The sequence below is a fragment of the Corvus cornix genome, chromosome 2, assembly GCF_000738735.6.
Source record: "Corvus cornix cornix isolate S_Up_H32 chromosome 2, ASM73873v5, whole genome shotgun sequence".
Lineage (NCBI taxonomy): Eukaryota > Metazoa > Chordata > Aves > Passeriformes > Corvidae > Corvus > Corvus cornix.
The window spans coordinates 143,338,255-143,355,043 of NC_046333.1; the positions used below are offsets into that span (position 1 = coordinate 143,338,255).

The 16,789-nt window shown below is 39.4% G+C and overlaps 1 protein-coding gene across 1 annotated transcript; it reads left to right on the forward strand.

Moving 5' to 3' along the window:
• The first annotated feature begins 165 nt into the window (after positions 1-165).
• Positions 166-15,760, forward strand: SQLE (squalene epoxidase). Its single transcript, XM_010404790.3, has 11 exons — positions 166-1,114; positions 3,185-3,437; positions 3,728-3,908; positions 6,558-6,654; positions 7,855-7,968; positions 9,608-9,779; positions 10,579-10,674; positions 11,228-11,370; positions 12,423-12,519; positions 12,999-13,086; positions 13,885-15,760. Exons 1-11 carry the CDS (start codon positions 821-823, stop codon positions 14,075-14,077), a joined length of 1,728 nt encoding a protein of 575 aa, XP_010403092.1. The 5' UTR covers positions 166-820; the 3' UTR covers positions 14,078-15,760.
• Positions 15,761-16,789: the final 1,029 nt, after the last annotated feature.

Genomic DNA, 16,789 nt, shown 5'->3' on the forward strand with positions numbered 1-16,789 from the left:
CGCGTCACATCGCCCGGCGGGCGCAAGCCCCGCCTTCCCGGCGTTCCGATTGGTCGGCGGCCATAGCGCCATCTCGGCATAGCGTCGCCGATTGGCCGGCGCTGCTGAGGCACGGGCGCGCGGTACCCGCGGGGCGGTGGCGGCCGTTACTCATTAGCATGGCCGCGGGCCGCCCCTCCCGCGGGCCGCCCCCGCCATTCGCCCCGATTGCCCCTTGTTCCCTCCCGCACCCCCCATTCCTGCCGCGAGGCGCCGCCGGGCGCCGGAGCCGGGTCAAGGAGGGCGGCAGCGGCACCGCATCTTCTCTCCGTGAGACGGCTGCGGGGTGCCCTGGCGCGGGCAGGTAGAGCAGAGCATCAGCCGCGCCTCCCTGGGCGTGCACCGTCCTCCCCCCGCCCCGCGCGGCGCCGCTGCCTCATCCCCGGGCGTGAGGCTCCGGCCGCATCGCCGCCGCCAGCGGAGGAGAGTCCCGGCACCGAGCGGGGCTGGGCACGGCGGAAGGGTGACCCGGGGGGCGGTGGGACGAGCTCCAGCTCCTCCGGCATCGCATGTCCGGGAGGGAATTCTTGAGAAGACGTTTTGTATTCTTTTTTTCCGGTTTCGGAACCTCTGTCCAGGCTCCTGTGGCAGCCTGGCGAGGTGGGGCTTGTTCCTCTTGCGGGCCTCCTTGTTTTTCCATTGAGATCTCCCCACCATCCACTGGAAAGGAAATCGTCGCTTTTCAATACATACATTTTTCCATCCCTTGCACGAAACCCTACTTTGGGCAGCATCTATCGACGGTGAAGCTTTGGAGCAACAATCGAGAACAGTGACCCTCATGATGTGGACCTTTCTGGGTATCGCCTCCTTCATATACGTGTATAAGAAGTGTGGAGACCTCATGACTTACGCTAATAAGGAGGTACTGCTCTCCGTGCTGGTGTTTTTCTCGCTCGGCTTGGTGCTGTCGTACAGGTACCACTTCAGGGGGCCCAGGCAGCGGCAGCAGCAGAAGCAGAAGTCGCACCTGGGGGTGCTCTCTGATGTGCTCTCAACTTTGCCGCTGGTTGGCTTCTTCTGGGCCAAACCCACCCCGGGATCTCAACAAGTTGAACAACCCAAATCCAGAAAGGTAAGTTCGATTCAGACACGGCACATGGGCTGCAAGGTCCTGCTGCTCTTCCCTCTGGTCACTGACCCTCTGCCCTGGTGTGGGAAAAGAGCTAAGAAAGGGGTGGAGAGGGTTTGTCTTTAGATGCTGGATGTTTGATTTGTCATATTTTGTGTTAGTTTTGGATGACAAAAGAAAGAGTGAAACTTACTTAAGTGGTAGACCAGGGATTTTCTAGTGTCAAATCAAATATGTTTGAAGAAAGATTCGGAGTGAAGGATTATTATAGGAGCAGAAAAATATGTTCAGTTGCTAGTCTGTGATAAAGGACTGGAGCATCTCTCTTATGAGGAAAGTTGCTGAGCGACTGTCCGGCCAGGAGAAGAGAAGGCTAAGGGGGTTCATCATTTCATCAATGTATGTAAGTACCTGAAGGGAGGGTGCTAAGAGGACTGGGCCAAGGTGACAGGATGAGAGGTGATGAGCACAGACCAAAACACAGGATGTTTGCTCTGAGCGTCAGGAAGCCCTATTTACTGTCAGGGTGACTGAGCAATGCAACGTTTGGTGGTAGAGTCTCCGTCCTTGAAGGTATCCAAAACATGGTCCAGGCCAGTCTGCTCTGACCCTGCCTGAACAGGGGACCAGATGATGTCCAAAGACATCCAAAGACCTTTTCCAACCTCTGCCTTTCTGTAACTCTCTAATGAGCTTACTAATATTTATGGATAAAATACATTTGTTTAGACAACTGCAGATAAGAGTTACTGGGAAATTATTGCTGACCTATTGCTTGTACAATTGGTACAGAACCTGCTCAGATAGTCAGTCTGTTCCCTTGAGCCCAGCATTAGCCTTGCTCTGGGGCAGTGGAGAGCTGTAGGTGGTGCCTGGAGCTTAGCGGGAGTCCTGCCATCCAAGGCTATGAACTGGACATAGATATCCAGTACATCTGTGGTCAGCAGTATTTGGCTACTTTCCTATGTACTTCTGGGCATTTTCACATGAGCACAGAAGAACATGAGACTGGTTTTGACTGCAAGTCAAAGGTTTTTGATTTTTATTTTGTTTTTCTGTTAAAGCCTGCCTTTGCCAGTTTCTTGTGCTACCGGAATTCAGATAGTTTTGCACTCCCTTGCTGTATTGTAGATATAAACATGACACTGTGCCACTAGAAATTCTGATGTCAGTGTTGTTTCACTGATGCAATCGTATTTTTACCAATGTCAGCACTGCAGTGCTGAGGCATTTGTGAAAGACTGAACTGAACTCTCATCTGCCGGCTGGACAAATGACTTGCAGCTTTGCACTGGAGTTGTCCTTAAAACTATTTTTTACTTTGAAGTGTATTAGGTGGTGTTTGGAAGGTTCTATAATATAGCTGGTTTAAGATACCAGTTTCTTTATTAAATGATGCCCAATCCAATGTATGTCAATTCTTAACAGCTTTAAATGTAGATGAATGGTGATTTTGGTAATACTTTTAATTGTTAGATGAGTTTTCATTTCAGGACCACTTCTTAATAATATTTCCCAGGCACCTGCTTTTGCTGACACTTTTCCATGTTGAATATTACCATAAGTTGCTATTTTGTTAGTTAGGTAGGTTCACTTAGAGTGTAATTAAAAAGGAATATGTTTTCTAGAAAAATACGTTTTCCAGTAAATCTAGTACCTTTTTCATTGTAAAGTGCTAAGGCCTTCATGCTGCGGTGGTTCACTGGCATGAAGGTATCAGTCTTACTTCACAGGACAAGAATATGGGACAGCCTTTTCTTACTGCCTTTTATAGCAGCTCTCAGTCTCTCTGACAGCTTTGTTTTGGTTTGTCTTTGATCAAGAGGGCAGGTTTAACCAGGGTCTTGATTTTGTTTGCAGGGGTGTTGGTTTTTCTTTCCTCTGCTTGTTGTGCTTTTGTTGCTTTGTAGAGTATGACTGATTCAATTTTGGACAAAACTAAACTGGAAGATCCCTTCCAACTACCAATGCACCCTCAATCCACTGGCTCAGAGTGCTCCAAAGTCAGCTCTTGACAGGGTTATGGTACAGATCCATAGGCACACGTAACTTTGTTGGCTTTGTTTTCTAAAGGGTAAAAGAGAAGTGAACTTCTCAGATGTGTATCTGACAGAGACCGCTCCAAATGCAGCATTGTCACCCCGGTATGATCCAGAAATTATCATTGTGGGGTCAGGCGTCCTTGGTTCTTCCTTGGCCACGGTGCTTTCAAGGGATGGAAGGAAGGTGACTGTGATAGAACGGGACCTGAAAGAACCTGACAGGATAGTTGGAGAATTGCTGCAACCTGGAGGATTTAATGCTCTTCGAGACTTGGGTCTTGAAGGTGAGTACATTTGAAAATGTATATAGATCTGTAACACAAGAGTTACTACACTCAACGATGTCTTTAGTAAAAGCATGCCTACAGGAAAAATTAAGAAAAACATTATCTGCGCTTTACATTTGAATTAAAATTGCTTGCTTATTTCCAGCTTGCTGTTTTGAAAATACTCTTCTTTCAAAATGTGTATTGTGCTTAAGAAGATTGGATCCTATGTAAAGAAATGCCTTTCATAAATAATTAAGCTTTCTTAAAGACTTGTTTTAACCCATCTGTTGGCTTGTATCTTGCAGATACGGTAGAAGGTATTGATTCACAAATAGTAAATGGTTACATAATTCATGACCTGGAGAGCAAGTTGGAAGTTGAGATTCCTTATCCAACATCTGAAGACGGACATGTGGCCAGTGGAAGATCTTTTCATCATGGCCAGTTTATCATGGGTCTCCGAAGGGCAGCTATGGCAGAGCCCAAGTGAGTCATGTTGTGGACAGAGCAGTTGGGGTCCAGAGATTCAGAAGCATTGTTCCCATCATTTGCATGAGATTCCTAAACCATTTCCCTCTGTGCCACCACGGAGGGCTGTGATCAACAAGAGTGAGAGAAAGTAGCAGCTATAGTTATTCATTCTGCTCTCTGTAGACAAGTTCATAAGTTACATACACATCATATATATCACATATATATCACCCTTTGGGACAACTTAATCTTTAAACTGCAGGAGTATGTGCTTTAAATATTAGGCAACGTATTTGGCCATCTGTGTGAGAGAACAGTTCACAGGTGAAGGGTTGTTTCTCTTCTGCTGATTCTTGGGTTTGGCATTTTACCAGAAGTAGTGACCTCTTCTTGGTGAGCAGTGCACAGAACTTTGGACAAGACATGAGTGGCAAATCTGGCACAATTTCTTAGATTACAGAATGGTTTGGATTAGAAGGGATGACCTTTAAAGATCATGTAGTCCAACCCTCCTGCACTGGGCAGTAGCATGTAGCTTTTCCACTGATGTTATTAGTGATGGTAGAAATCAAGTGTTTACATTTGCATGTTGTTTTGCTTTCTTTTTTGACAACAAGAAGTGAGACAAAATAACTAATAAGAAGCACTAAATGGAAGTAGCTTTTTCCAGTTACTAACTTGTATGTTTCAGAATCTTGAAGACAGCTTCTTTTCATAATGAAGAGAAAAAATAGTATTTGGTATTTCCTCCTAGCTGTTTTCTTTCTTTTATACAAGAGATGAGAAGTAAACTTTTTTTGAAACAAAATAGATTCTAGGTGCTGTTTTCTGTGTGGTATTTTTTTTTGTGTTGTCTTTTCTTCCCCCCAAAATAATTTTTTCCCCTAAGAATATCATAACACCATATGTCCCCTTACAAGGGAAATATGGCATTATCATATTTTTCTGAACATCTTTATTCTGAACTGTAAAACTGCTTTCTCCTTTCATTTTTATTATATCATATGAATTACTAAAAGTGGTACTAAAGATAGCAGCTCTGTAGTACAGTTAAAATTAATGGCAACTGTATTCACTAGCTCTGAAAGCTAAAGCCTTGTTGAGTCTCTAAGTTCAATGAAATTTGGGCATCTGATTCTCAACTTGTGGGAAAAACTCCCAAGTAGCCGTACACAGTCTTTGAAGCAAAATTGTTTGTGACTTAAATTAGTTTTTTCCCATTTTCTACACACTCTTTAATGTTTGTTTTGTGTATGCTTATGCTTGCTTGACATTTAGTTTGTGGCATAGAAGACTGCATGTTTATGTGCAGTAAAAGATCAAGAACTCTTAATAGTGCCAGGAGATTTTGGTTTTTATTACAAAGTTTTTGAAGATATAGGGGATAATTTTTACTGATTGGTATATCCTCTTTATAAGTACTAGGCAATATGAATGTATTTCAGATGAGTAAAGTTCTTTTTGCAACAGAAAGAAGTAGGGCATCATTGGTTTATAATAATAAACTAATTATATATAATTATAAACTGATTTATAGAGGATGACAACCAGAAGAAGTAAGCACTTACATAGGTAACTGAACTGACAACTATAAAAGAATCTTAAAGCCAACAGGATCTGCAGGAATCTGATTCCTTGGCATGCTGCTGCACTCCTTTGCTGTTGAGGTTTCTGTTGTGTGCTCACTCATAACATTCGTATTTTGATACAGCCAACATGCCTGTTGCCTGGCAAATTAAGCCAGTCACGATCTGCTCTGAAATGTCCGTGCTGGATGACATGTAAAGAAACATTAATTGAACTGCTCATATTCCTTCTAAGAGCCTAAAATAGCAGCTGTTGTATTCTCATGTGCACCTTTAGCTCAGTTCTTCAAGATGTGGAATATTTGCGAGGGAAAGAGTGTCCCATTTCGAGCTGCTAAGTCTGAAGTGCTGTGATGAGGTCTAACAGCTCAGACCCAACAAGGGATATAAGTTTACAGAGATTTAATTTCTGAACCCAAAATAGCTCTGGTTGGGCAATAGAAGCAAGGGATGCTCCATATGAGCATAAGCATTAGCAGAACTTTAAAAGCATAAACAGAAAAAAAACCAAACCAAAACAAAACCCTATCCTGAATTCCTGAGGCGACTAGCTAGATATCTGTGTCCTAAACAGGTTAGGTTAGTTTGGACTGCTCTGAGAATTAGACTTTTATCTGGTATACATGTTAAGGGTTTAAGTGCTGCTGATCCTGCTCTTTAATTCTCCTTGGAGTTAGGTCTCACCTGCACTGTCAGCCACTTCCCAGCATTTAGCAGGGATGACTCAGTCAGCTGCCTGATTTCTGACCATTATTAGCTGTGAAACTCCTCTCAGCATCTCTCACTGGGCCGTGGGGCACAGCTGGGGACTCTGCTAAGTGGCATGGTGTTTATGATAAACAGTATGGTTTTTAGAATATTCAGGTATAAAACCAAAGGTAATGTCAAAGTGAAATTTAAGACCAACACATTTTGACATTTAATGTGACTTCAGAAAGTGCTCACGATTACTTTTTTTGCAAAATTTAAACCATGTTGGCAGAGACAAGATCGTCAAAAATTTGGTTTTCTTTCTGTATCTAGTGCCTTGAAATGTTGTCATCATGAATCCTCTTCTGTTTTAATCCCTCCATTTCAGTGCAAAATTCATTGAAGGGACTGTGTTACAGTTACTTGAGGAAGATGACTGTGTCGTGGGCGTTCAGTACAAGGACAAAGAAACTGGAGACACTAAGGTAAGAGTTTTCTGTTATAATCTTTGTTAAACTATTGAGAAAATTGAGGGTTGCTTAATATATATATATAATTAAAAAACCCCTTGTATTTCAGAGCATTGGTACAGGAATAATGCAGTTATTAAGGAAGTGAAAGATTTAATAAAGGGAGATTATTTTCCAGCGTATACTAGAATATGGGAATTCTTGTTATAACTTTTTATGTGGCTTCTGCTTTTAGTGTCTCTGGAGAATTCAGTTCATTATTTGTTTCATTAGTCATATGTCTGGAATTTAAAATCTTTTGAGAGTTCCTGGTGAAAAAAAACAATATTAAGATTTGTTCTTTGCCTGTGTATAGTGGTCTGCATTTCCACATATACTGCCACCATCTAGTGAGCGACTGAAAATGAAAAAGTTACCTATTCATAGAGACAGCTCTGTCTGGTCATTCCTTGGATGACAGAAAGAGAATTCTGGCATATTTTAAAGCTAAACTGCTGGCTATATGCTATGAAACTGTGTGAACTTAATAAGTTTAGAAAAGACCAGTTTGGGTAGAACCTCTGTACTGAAGTTCTGGATATGCTGCCTATTCTTCAGGAAAAGCAAATCTGTAATCTTCTTTGTGGACTTTGAAGTTCCTTTGCTGCCTAAAGTTGTGGAGATGTGCTCTGATGGGGAAGATGGGAATCTCCAGCCTATGCCCTATGTTCCAAAGTAGACTAGGAACTGCTCAGAGTTCCCTGCTTGGTCTTTTAAAGAAGAGTCCATATGCTTACTGCTTGTCAGTTTGTTACACTTTGGTTTGGTTTTCTTTAGTTGCTTATGCATAGTTCTTTAATTTGAAATTCTTTGTTTTCTTTTTTCTTATGAAGAGCATTACAGCCTGAAGGGAGCAAATACTCCTTTTTATTGTCTTTTTTTAAGCCAACTTTCTGCACAGTTCCCATAGCTGTGTTTTCTGAATATGTCTAAAAAAGCGGTAGTATATTGTTAGATCAGCTTGTATAGCAAACAGATAAGTATGAATATAAGGAAGGCAAAACCCACAGTATTTCTTGATACATATGTTGTTAATATGGCCTGTGATCCTCTTAGATGCTTACTGTTTTTTAAAACATCTCATTTACAATTGTAAAGGAGAGCTTGAGAATTGCTTCTCATTGTTCTGAAGCAAAATTGTCAGTGTCATACCTTTATTTTTAATTTATGCTGCAGGAACTTCATGCTCCACTTACAGTTGTAGCTGATGGACTGTTCTCCAAGTTCAGGAAAAACTTGGTATCCAACAAAGTTACTGTTTCATCCCATTTTGTTGGTTGCATTTTGAAGGTAACTTTTATGTATAATACTGTATAAACCACTATGCTGCTGCTTCTTAATGTGGGGGTCTGAATTTCACTGAGTATGTTGCTATTCATTTCCTTTTCCAACAGAATCAATTAGAGCTGTGCTTTTAGGTATTTATCCAGCTGTTCTGTCAGTTTCTGTGTCCCTTTGAGAAGTGCTTGGAAATTTTGTTCTATGTTTTTAACTCTTGAAGTGTTGATGTATATTCTGTCCCAGCTTTAGGAGATAGTTGAACTTACTGTGTCAGACTTAACATGTAAGTTCCACTTACAGATCAGATTTTCAACTCTTAGAACACTTTAAGTATCTCTGAGCCTGCTTCGGCTTTGTTTTTTAAAGTGGATATGGTTGTTAAAAGTTAGATTTCTGATTTTAGGAGTGGAGGATAGGGTTAACCTTAAGCATATATATCGTTGAACAAGTGAGTGTTTAAGATAATGGACTGTGATTCAGCATAACTACTTTAAACTGAGCGCTGGACTCACTAGACTAGTTCATAGAATTTTTTTTTAAGAAAAAACATTTCAGCATCTTAGACCACACATAGCCACTACTTTATATTAGTGCTGTGTCTTAGTTAGCACTAAGCTCTGGATCAAAAGTAGGCACCATTGTAAACCTGCAACCCAGCTGGTAAAATTGTTTCCCTGGACATAGGTGTCTTGACAGGTTTGTGTTAAGATACTGGTGCCTAAGGTGGTGACACTCCTTTTTTTCTTTTTTTTTTTTTTTTTTTTTTTTTTTTTTTACAATAGTTATTTTTATTTTATAACAGTATTTGTTCAGGGAGTAAAAATCTTGAATTTTAGATCATCCTAGCAACTATGAGTCAAACCACCTATGTTTTCTACTCCAGAAGGTGGAATACTCCAAATATCTGAAGGTGGGATACCTTGTAAACAGGTACACATTTGCCTTCAGGACCTATAAACTTCAAGAGAGAAGGTGGTATCCTGGTTTTGGACTGGAATCTGAGTTGGTAGCTGGGTGGTTGGAGAATCCAGGTAGAAATCCTGTCTGGATCTTTGTGTTTGCTGCATTAATTGATGCATTAACAGCAAAAGTAATTAAGGGAGAATGAAACGAAGCTAACAGAATTTTCACTGGAGTGGGAACACTGACTTGTAGGACCTTCAGCACTTTTTGGGTCTCTAACCTAGTTAGTATTACCTAAGTTTCTCTACTTTTGGAATCTCCTTTAAGACCTCACTGTGATTTTTCTTCAGTTGGTATCTCCAAGTAGTTATATTTAGACTGGTGTTTTTCTTTCCCTCCCACCACTTTCTTTATGAAAAGAGAACAAAATGATCTTACTGAAAACCCCTACATTTATTACATTGCAGGTTTTCAATGGCATATACTAAATATTGATGAGGTATTCAAATGAAATGGATAAGTTAGTGATTCTAGTAAATACTAAAATGTATTGGCAAAAGAATTGTTGCTACACTAAAATTCAGAACTTTCTTCTTGAAAACATTTCTTCATTTAAGAGAATAATAACACGAACTTAATGTGATAGAGGATTTTATTTAAAAGTGTTTTAGAAAATTATTTTGTATGTCTGATGTTTAATATCCTTTCATTAATCAATCTTTCTTCCCCTTCTTTCCTTTTTAAGGATGCATCACAGTTTAAAGCTAATTATGCTGAACTTGTTTTAGCTAAAACGAGTCCAGTGCTAATCTATAAGATTTCTTCAACTGAAACTCGGATTCTTGTTGATATTCGAGGAGAAATGCCAAAAAATTTAAAGGAATACATGATTGAGAACATTTATCCACAACTACCTGGTAAGCCTAGAAAGACTTCTCGAGAATTGTCACATTTAAATATGTCAAAAAAAAAGACACATTTCATTGAATTCATAGAACTGTGTGGCTTTTTCCATGTGTGTGGTCACTGTTTCAGTAACCATTTCCCCTTCTTTGGTTCCACACTACACAACAACACATACAAGTTTGTTCAGATCACATCTGTGAGATTAGCAATTCAGAAGGATTATATAAAGCTCTGGGACCCCTGGCACAGGAAAGACATTGACTTGTTGGAATGAGTCCAGAGGAGGCCACTAAGTAGACCCAAGGGGTGGAGCACCCCTCCTATGAGGAGAGGTTGCAAGAGTTGGTTTTGCTCAGTCTGGAAAAGAGAAGACTGTGGAGGGACCTAATTTTGGTCTTCCAGTATCTGAAGGGTGTCTACAAGAAGGATGGGACAGGACTATTGACAAGGGCATCCAGTGACAGGACAAGGGGGAATGGGTTCAAATGGAAAGACAGTAGGTTTAGATTAGATATTAGGAACAAATTCTTTACTGTGAGGGTGGTGAGGCATTAAAACAAGTTGCTCTGGGAAGTTGTGGCTGCTCCATCCCTGGAGATGTCCAAGGCCAGTTTGGATGGGGCTCTGAGCAGCCTGGTCTTGTGGAAGTGTCTCTGCCCATGGCAGGGGGGTTGCCACTACATGATCTTCAAGGTCCAATTCCAACCCAGACCATTCTGTGATAACTCTAAAAAGAGATTAAAATGGATTGTGTACAAATTATTTGTGACTTTGTCTAACTACTGTAACTAAAATACTTGGTTATTGCAGATCACTTAAAGGAACCATTCTTAATAGCAGTTCAGAATGATCGTTTAAGGACTATGCCAGCCAGCTTCTTGCCTCCTTCAGCTGTAAACAAGAAAGGTGTGTATTATGAAATAAAAGGAATGAAAAAGGTATTACAAACATCCTCTGGGGCATAGGACTTTGTTGTCGTAGATGGGTATTTGTTGTTCAATACAACTGTCTCATAAATCTTCTATGAACTACAATATTTTGAAAATGTGTACCTTGGGCATAATTTAACTGGAATGTTTATATTGACACCAGATATTAAATCAATGCCTGCTTTATCTGTAAATTTAATTTACTCAGTTGTTCAACAAATGTGGTCTTTTTAAGAAACATGATTAAAAAAGTAAAGAAATTAACTTAAAAAGCGTGTTCTTTGACACATCCATATGTATAGGGAAAAAAATAGTTTGACCTTGATCATCTTAAAGCCATTTTAAGCCTTTTAATTTAAAGACATACTTCGTGGTTTTTTGGTTTTGTTTTTTAATTTCTAGTTGTTATTCATCTTATTTTCTAGTGGGAATGAATTTTTAGTAAGTTTGATGTTTTTTATAGAGGATTTGAATTTTAAGATTATGTAATGGTTGTGCAGCCTCCTATTGTTTTTTTCTCTTCTACCTAGGTGTTCTTCTTTTAGGAGATGCATATAATATAAGACACCCTCTAACTGGTGGAGGAATGAGTGTTATTTTAAATGATGTTAAAATATGGAGAAGTTTGCTTCAGGATATCCCAGACCTTTATGAAGATGCTGACGTTCTTAAGGTGATTCTTTGTTTTGGATTTATTTTAGACAGCTTTTGCTGCAATTTAGTGACACACTTCTAAGTTTTATGCAGTTTTCAAAGCTTTGGCTTTGAAATCAGACATCAGGCATTTGCCAGTTGAGCTGTGGGCTGTGACTGCTGTGTGGCAAGAGGCAGTTTCAAAACTTTGCACACTGACCTGCTGTGTTTTACTTAAGGAGACTGGTGTGCTGTGTCTAGTCAGGATGCTTTGCTAGGATAACCTGATGCTCCCATTTTAATAATGTATTTGTAACCAGATTGATCCTAAACATGGTGGGTTTGGACCATTACACTTGTGTGACTGGAACTTGGACAATAATGAGCTTGTGTACCCAGTCTTTCAAGAGACATCTCAGTGCTCCGCTGGCCTCTTTCCTGCTGCATTATTCTGAGTAGTAAGTTAGAAAGCATCCTTCTCTCCCAGGATCTACACAATCAGTATTCATGCAAGGTTTATTTTTTCAGTGAGACTTAGTCCCAAAATTCTGATGAATAGATAATAAGATTTCTTATTTATTTGCTTACTGCTTTTAATGGGATTAGACATATTGCCTAAATTACAGATAGTATAATTGTAGACTACAAGTAGATGATTCAAAAAGTGTATTTGAAAATTGAGAAGCACTTTGAGGAGCCCTGAATGTCAGGACAGTTTGGGACTTCCCTGACCACATGCAGATACCTCCATCTCAGCTAGTCACCTCGGACTCCCAGTTATTTCCTACTTATTATCAGTCAATTGAGGGAACTAGCTGAGCATTATCCTTCAAGTTTCAGCTGTATCCCACCTAGGATGAGATGAAGCATGCTCTGAAGCTACCTTTTTTCCCCTATATTATTGCAAGAGGAACCTGGATAACTGGTTCAACGAGTTTCCAAATTTCCTTAATGACCTAGCTCGGAATCGATCTAGCATATCACTAAATTCCTTCTACATGTTCATGACTCTTGCCACCTCTTTGGGAATCTTTTGAATGTTCCTTTGTATTTACTGACAGAAATACTACTTTTTTTATTTTTTTTCCTCAGGCAAAAAGAACATTTTACTGGTCGAGAAAAAAATCTCATTCTTTTGTAGTGAATGTTCTTGCCCAGGCACTTTATGAACTATTTGCTGCCACAGATGGTAAATATATCTTAAAGATAACCTCTGACTAATTTCAACTTGGTAAATAAATATGACTGGGAAGGGCATGTGCATGTCTCTGTGTGTGTGTGTATGCATATGTGTGTATATATATATATATATATATAGTTATATATTAAAAATATATAAATCAAGGAATTTTAATAAGTTTTCTTGTGTTCTCTGCCTAGTTTTTTAGACAGAATTTTAGCAATGTGAAGGCAAGTCTGGAGTTAGTATTAAATAACAAACCAAAGAAAAACTCCAAAATGAAGAAAACAATAGTCAGTTAATACAAAAATATGTAGATATTCTGTAAGACTATCCTTTGTATAAATAAAAGCAGCTTAAAGTCCAGCTCAATAGAACAGAACAACAGCTACCAAAATCCTGGACTTAATATCAGTATTGTGTATGCAGAAAAATGTTTCAGTATGTGTTGATTATATTTGTTTTATTCATTTTAATTCATTTTGTAGATTCCTTGCATCAGCTAAAGAAAGCCTGTTTCCATTACTTCAGACTTGGAGGAGAATGTGTCTCAGGTCCTGTTGGATTGCTCTCAGTGTAAGTTCACTGTGCTGGCAGTGGTTATTGTGAGCCCCTGTGAGATCTGCTTTGCTCCCCATCAGACAGCTCAACACAGGGAGGATGGCCCACATGAGTCTAGATTAAGATTATACTAAAGGTTGGAGCTTTATTAGAAACTGTCTTTAAGTGCTGAGATTGTTTGTTTGTTTTTGGTTTTAATTTTTTTTATTATTATTTTCCGTGTAAAAATGGCCACTAAAAGCTAGTGGCACCTAGTGTAGTTGGCACAGGAGTGTGAATGAGGTAGAGGGGTCCAGACCAGCAGAGCAGCTGATGGAGATGTTTCCTACTTGACAAACTGAGAGTAGTGAAGTTGAGGCCTCCCATAAAAAGCTGTAAGGAGCTGGGAAATCTCTAGCTATGAAGGTGTTTGAATGACCCCTCTGAAACTTGTGAATGCACAGTAAATCCTACTACTCTGAACATATGAGAATGAGTGGTTTTATATTTCTCTCTCTTTGGAATGAGAGCTAAAACTGAAAAGCCTGTTTAAAATGTTCTTCTGATGGAAGATAAGGTAGACAAAGAGTCCTAGAAATGAGGGGAAAGCAGCAGTGTATGTTGGCTGTGCTGTAGAAGTAAATGTAGAGTGTGGAGCAGCCCAAGAGAACCAAGTTTGTATTTTTCAGTTGAGTTGGCAGGACCAGATCTGCCGAAATCAGAAGGGGGTGTGTGATCTTGAGTGGAGATCTGTATTGGTAAAATGGAAATTTGTAAGTCCTTTCTGATTCTGTCTGTTTATTTACTAGTTTTATCTGTTTATTTTTAATGCAGGTTATCTCCTAAACCAATGGTATTGATTGGCCACTTCTTTGCTGTGGCCTTATATGCTGTTTATTTTTGCTTTAAGTCAGAGTCCTGGATCACCACGCCTCGAGCAATTTTCAGTAGTGGAGCTGTTCTTTACCGGAGCTGCTCTATAATATTTCCACTTATTTACTCTGAAATGAAGTATTTAGTCTATTAAAATCCAGGGGGAAATGACTGGAGGGAGAAAGCATGAAGATCACAATGCCTTCAAAATCTTTGGACATGTACTATTTAATATTGTATTATGTTCTCCTCAAAATGCAATTTCCTTGATAAGGTTTTAACTTAATTTTGGTTTTGTGGTTATATACATATATATTATATGTAAATATTCTTTTCTTTGCAATTTAAGTTCAAAAAGGAGTTAGCTGTTTACAAGGACCATAATTAAGTGTTGACATGGTAGATAATTGCCAGTTTTGACAGAATTTCTTTCCTTGCTTTATGCATTGCTGAGTGCACCACTAATATTAATAAACTGAGAAGTAAAAACTGTAAACCATATGCTGCTATTATCCTTCATGCTTTTTTCTATTCTGTAGTTTCATAGACTTCATTACTGTGAAATATTGTAACATTCTTGATTTGGTTATTTCATTAGGATTTGCCTCTGTTCTGTTTCAGTTGCAGCTAGGATACTGCTCTATTGACACTTCAAAAGATACTATAAAGGATGTCAGATCTTGATGTGTCACTAATTTCAGTTTCTGTTGCAAGTGCCATGTCGCTCTTCTGAATTCCTTCTTTTCACCAGATTTCATTTTAACAAGTAATAACTAAACCTTTGCTTTGTTGGCTACTGCAGTGCACTCAGGTAGTGAAAGCATGTTTTTGAAAATTTCTTCCTATCTCACTTCCTTTTAAAACCTTGAAAGTTTAGGGTTGTTTTGCTTGGTGTGTGTGCAACTGAAGTTTAACACTGCCATGAACTGAAGCACAGCAACAAACTGTATCCACTGAAACAAATTCAGTCCAGGCTATTTCCAGTAGACAGTAATCTTTAATATTACTTCTAAAATTAATGAAAAGCACCATGAAAGTGTCCTTTTAATACTTGGAGTGTGGTGGGATTATTTTTCCTGTAGGAATTACTGCATGCTACTAAAGAGTTCATGTCTATTCCTATTGGTCACTATTCCTATCAATGTTCTTGTTATCAGTGTGATTTCCTTTGCTCTTGTGCATCTGCGTTTTCTCTACCTTTCTTATGATTGGTTTGGGTTTCGCTGTATGGCTCTACTCTTTTGGCTTGCCTAAACAATCACACGTGGGTGCAGCCAACAGTCTGGAGAGCAACAACAGATTTTGTTCTTCTGTACTGGTGAAACTGTGACTCTACCTTGAAAATGACAGACTGCATAAGCTGTGTATAAACATACATTTTATCTTGGACTGTGAAAAAAATCTGTGGAGAGACTTTATTTAGTATTTTGTTTGATGGATATTTCAAATTATCTTTTCTTTTCCAGAAGCAAAATATGTATATTTTTCTAACCATGATCATTTTTGATACCCTCTTGAAATTACACTCATCATGAATATGTCTATGTTGAAACTTTGGGGTAAAGAACTAATGTTTTCAAATATCACTATAAATGGTAACTAAATTATGCCCCTCTAAGGGTACACAAAGTTTTCTGAATTTATACAAGTGTTTTCAAAATTTGTGACAATTTTGAAAATATTGAAAATTTGTGACAATTTTGAAAATATTGATTAATTTTACTTTTTTTTTTAATATTATTTGCAGTCAGTCTCTTTAAAGTCATGGATAAAAAGTCCTGAGCCAAATACACATCCTCAGCTTACATAAATAAAAAGTTATTATATCTGTAGATTATTTTTGTTGTGTGTCTCTGGTTAAAGAGTTTTGTTAAATTCTGATTTATCTGCTTAAATTTATACATATACATAAGGAGTTTTTCTTTTCTTTTCCTGAATTCAGTGCCTGGTTAAGTGTCTTGATGATGGGGGTAGAACTCACTTACTGGAAATTGCTGGGGGAGAGAAATCTCGTGTGTGTGTGCATGTAAGAAGGGTCAACCTCAAAATATGACCATGAAATGGCTATATGCCTTGTCCCCAGGACAAGAGGAAGGGCTCACTTTGAAGTATCAAACAGAGTGGGATCGTTGGGACACAGGGCAACACAGGATGTGGGCTTCTGGCGGAGATCACTGATGAGTTGGCCTTTAGCAGTGTTGGCTGGTTGGTGGCCCACCAGCTCTGCCCCAGAGAAGAAGAGTTGCAGGGCAGAATTTCAAGCTGTGTTCTGCAGTCCCTGACTGCAGTTATTTTCTCATGGATGCAGAGGGATTTTGGGGAGTGGAGAAGAAGTAATGAAAAAAACAGTTCTTGAGTCAGCTGAGCCTAAGAAGAGTAAAGCTGTCAGTGAGTGAGTAATGCCCATAGGTAAAATGGCCAAAACTGGAATCCAACAGCAGCCAGTGCTAAGCCACAGCATGCAGCAGATGGTCTGTAAGAGTCCTGATTTTCATTTTCTACACCTATATGCAGCAAGATAAAGCAGCATGCCAGGAAGGTTTTGTCACAGGCGTGGTTCAGAATCTGAGAGGAGCAGAATGCACGCATATTTAATGCAGCTTTTGAGTTGTCTGTGTATCTTCTAAATCTGAAGAGGTTAATTCAAAGGATTTCTACACTGCAACATTTAATAGCATTAATGGGCCCTTAGATAAGTGGTGTGGGCACAAGGAGACATGCGTGCATATGTGGTTATCCTGCCATTTCAGGACTGGTGCAGCTGCTGAAGAGAGTAGAGGGACCAAGAGAAGTAGCTACATCGTGGTGAGTTTGTAGATGTTCACATGGTGTAGGAGTATGAAAACTTGTTTGTAGTGAAGAGGAA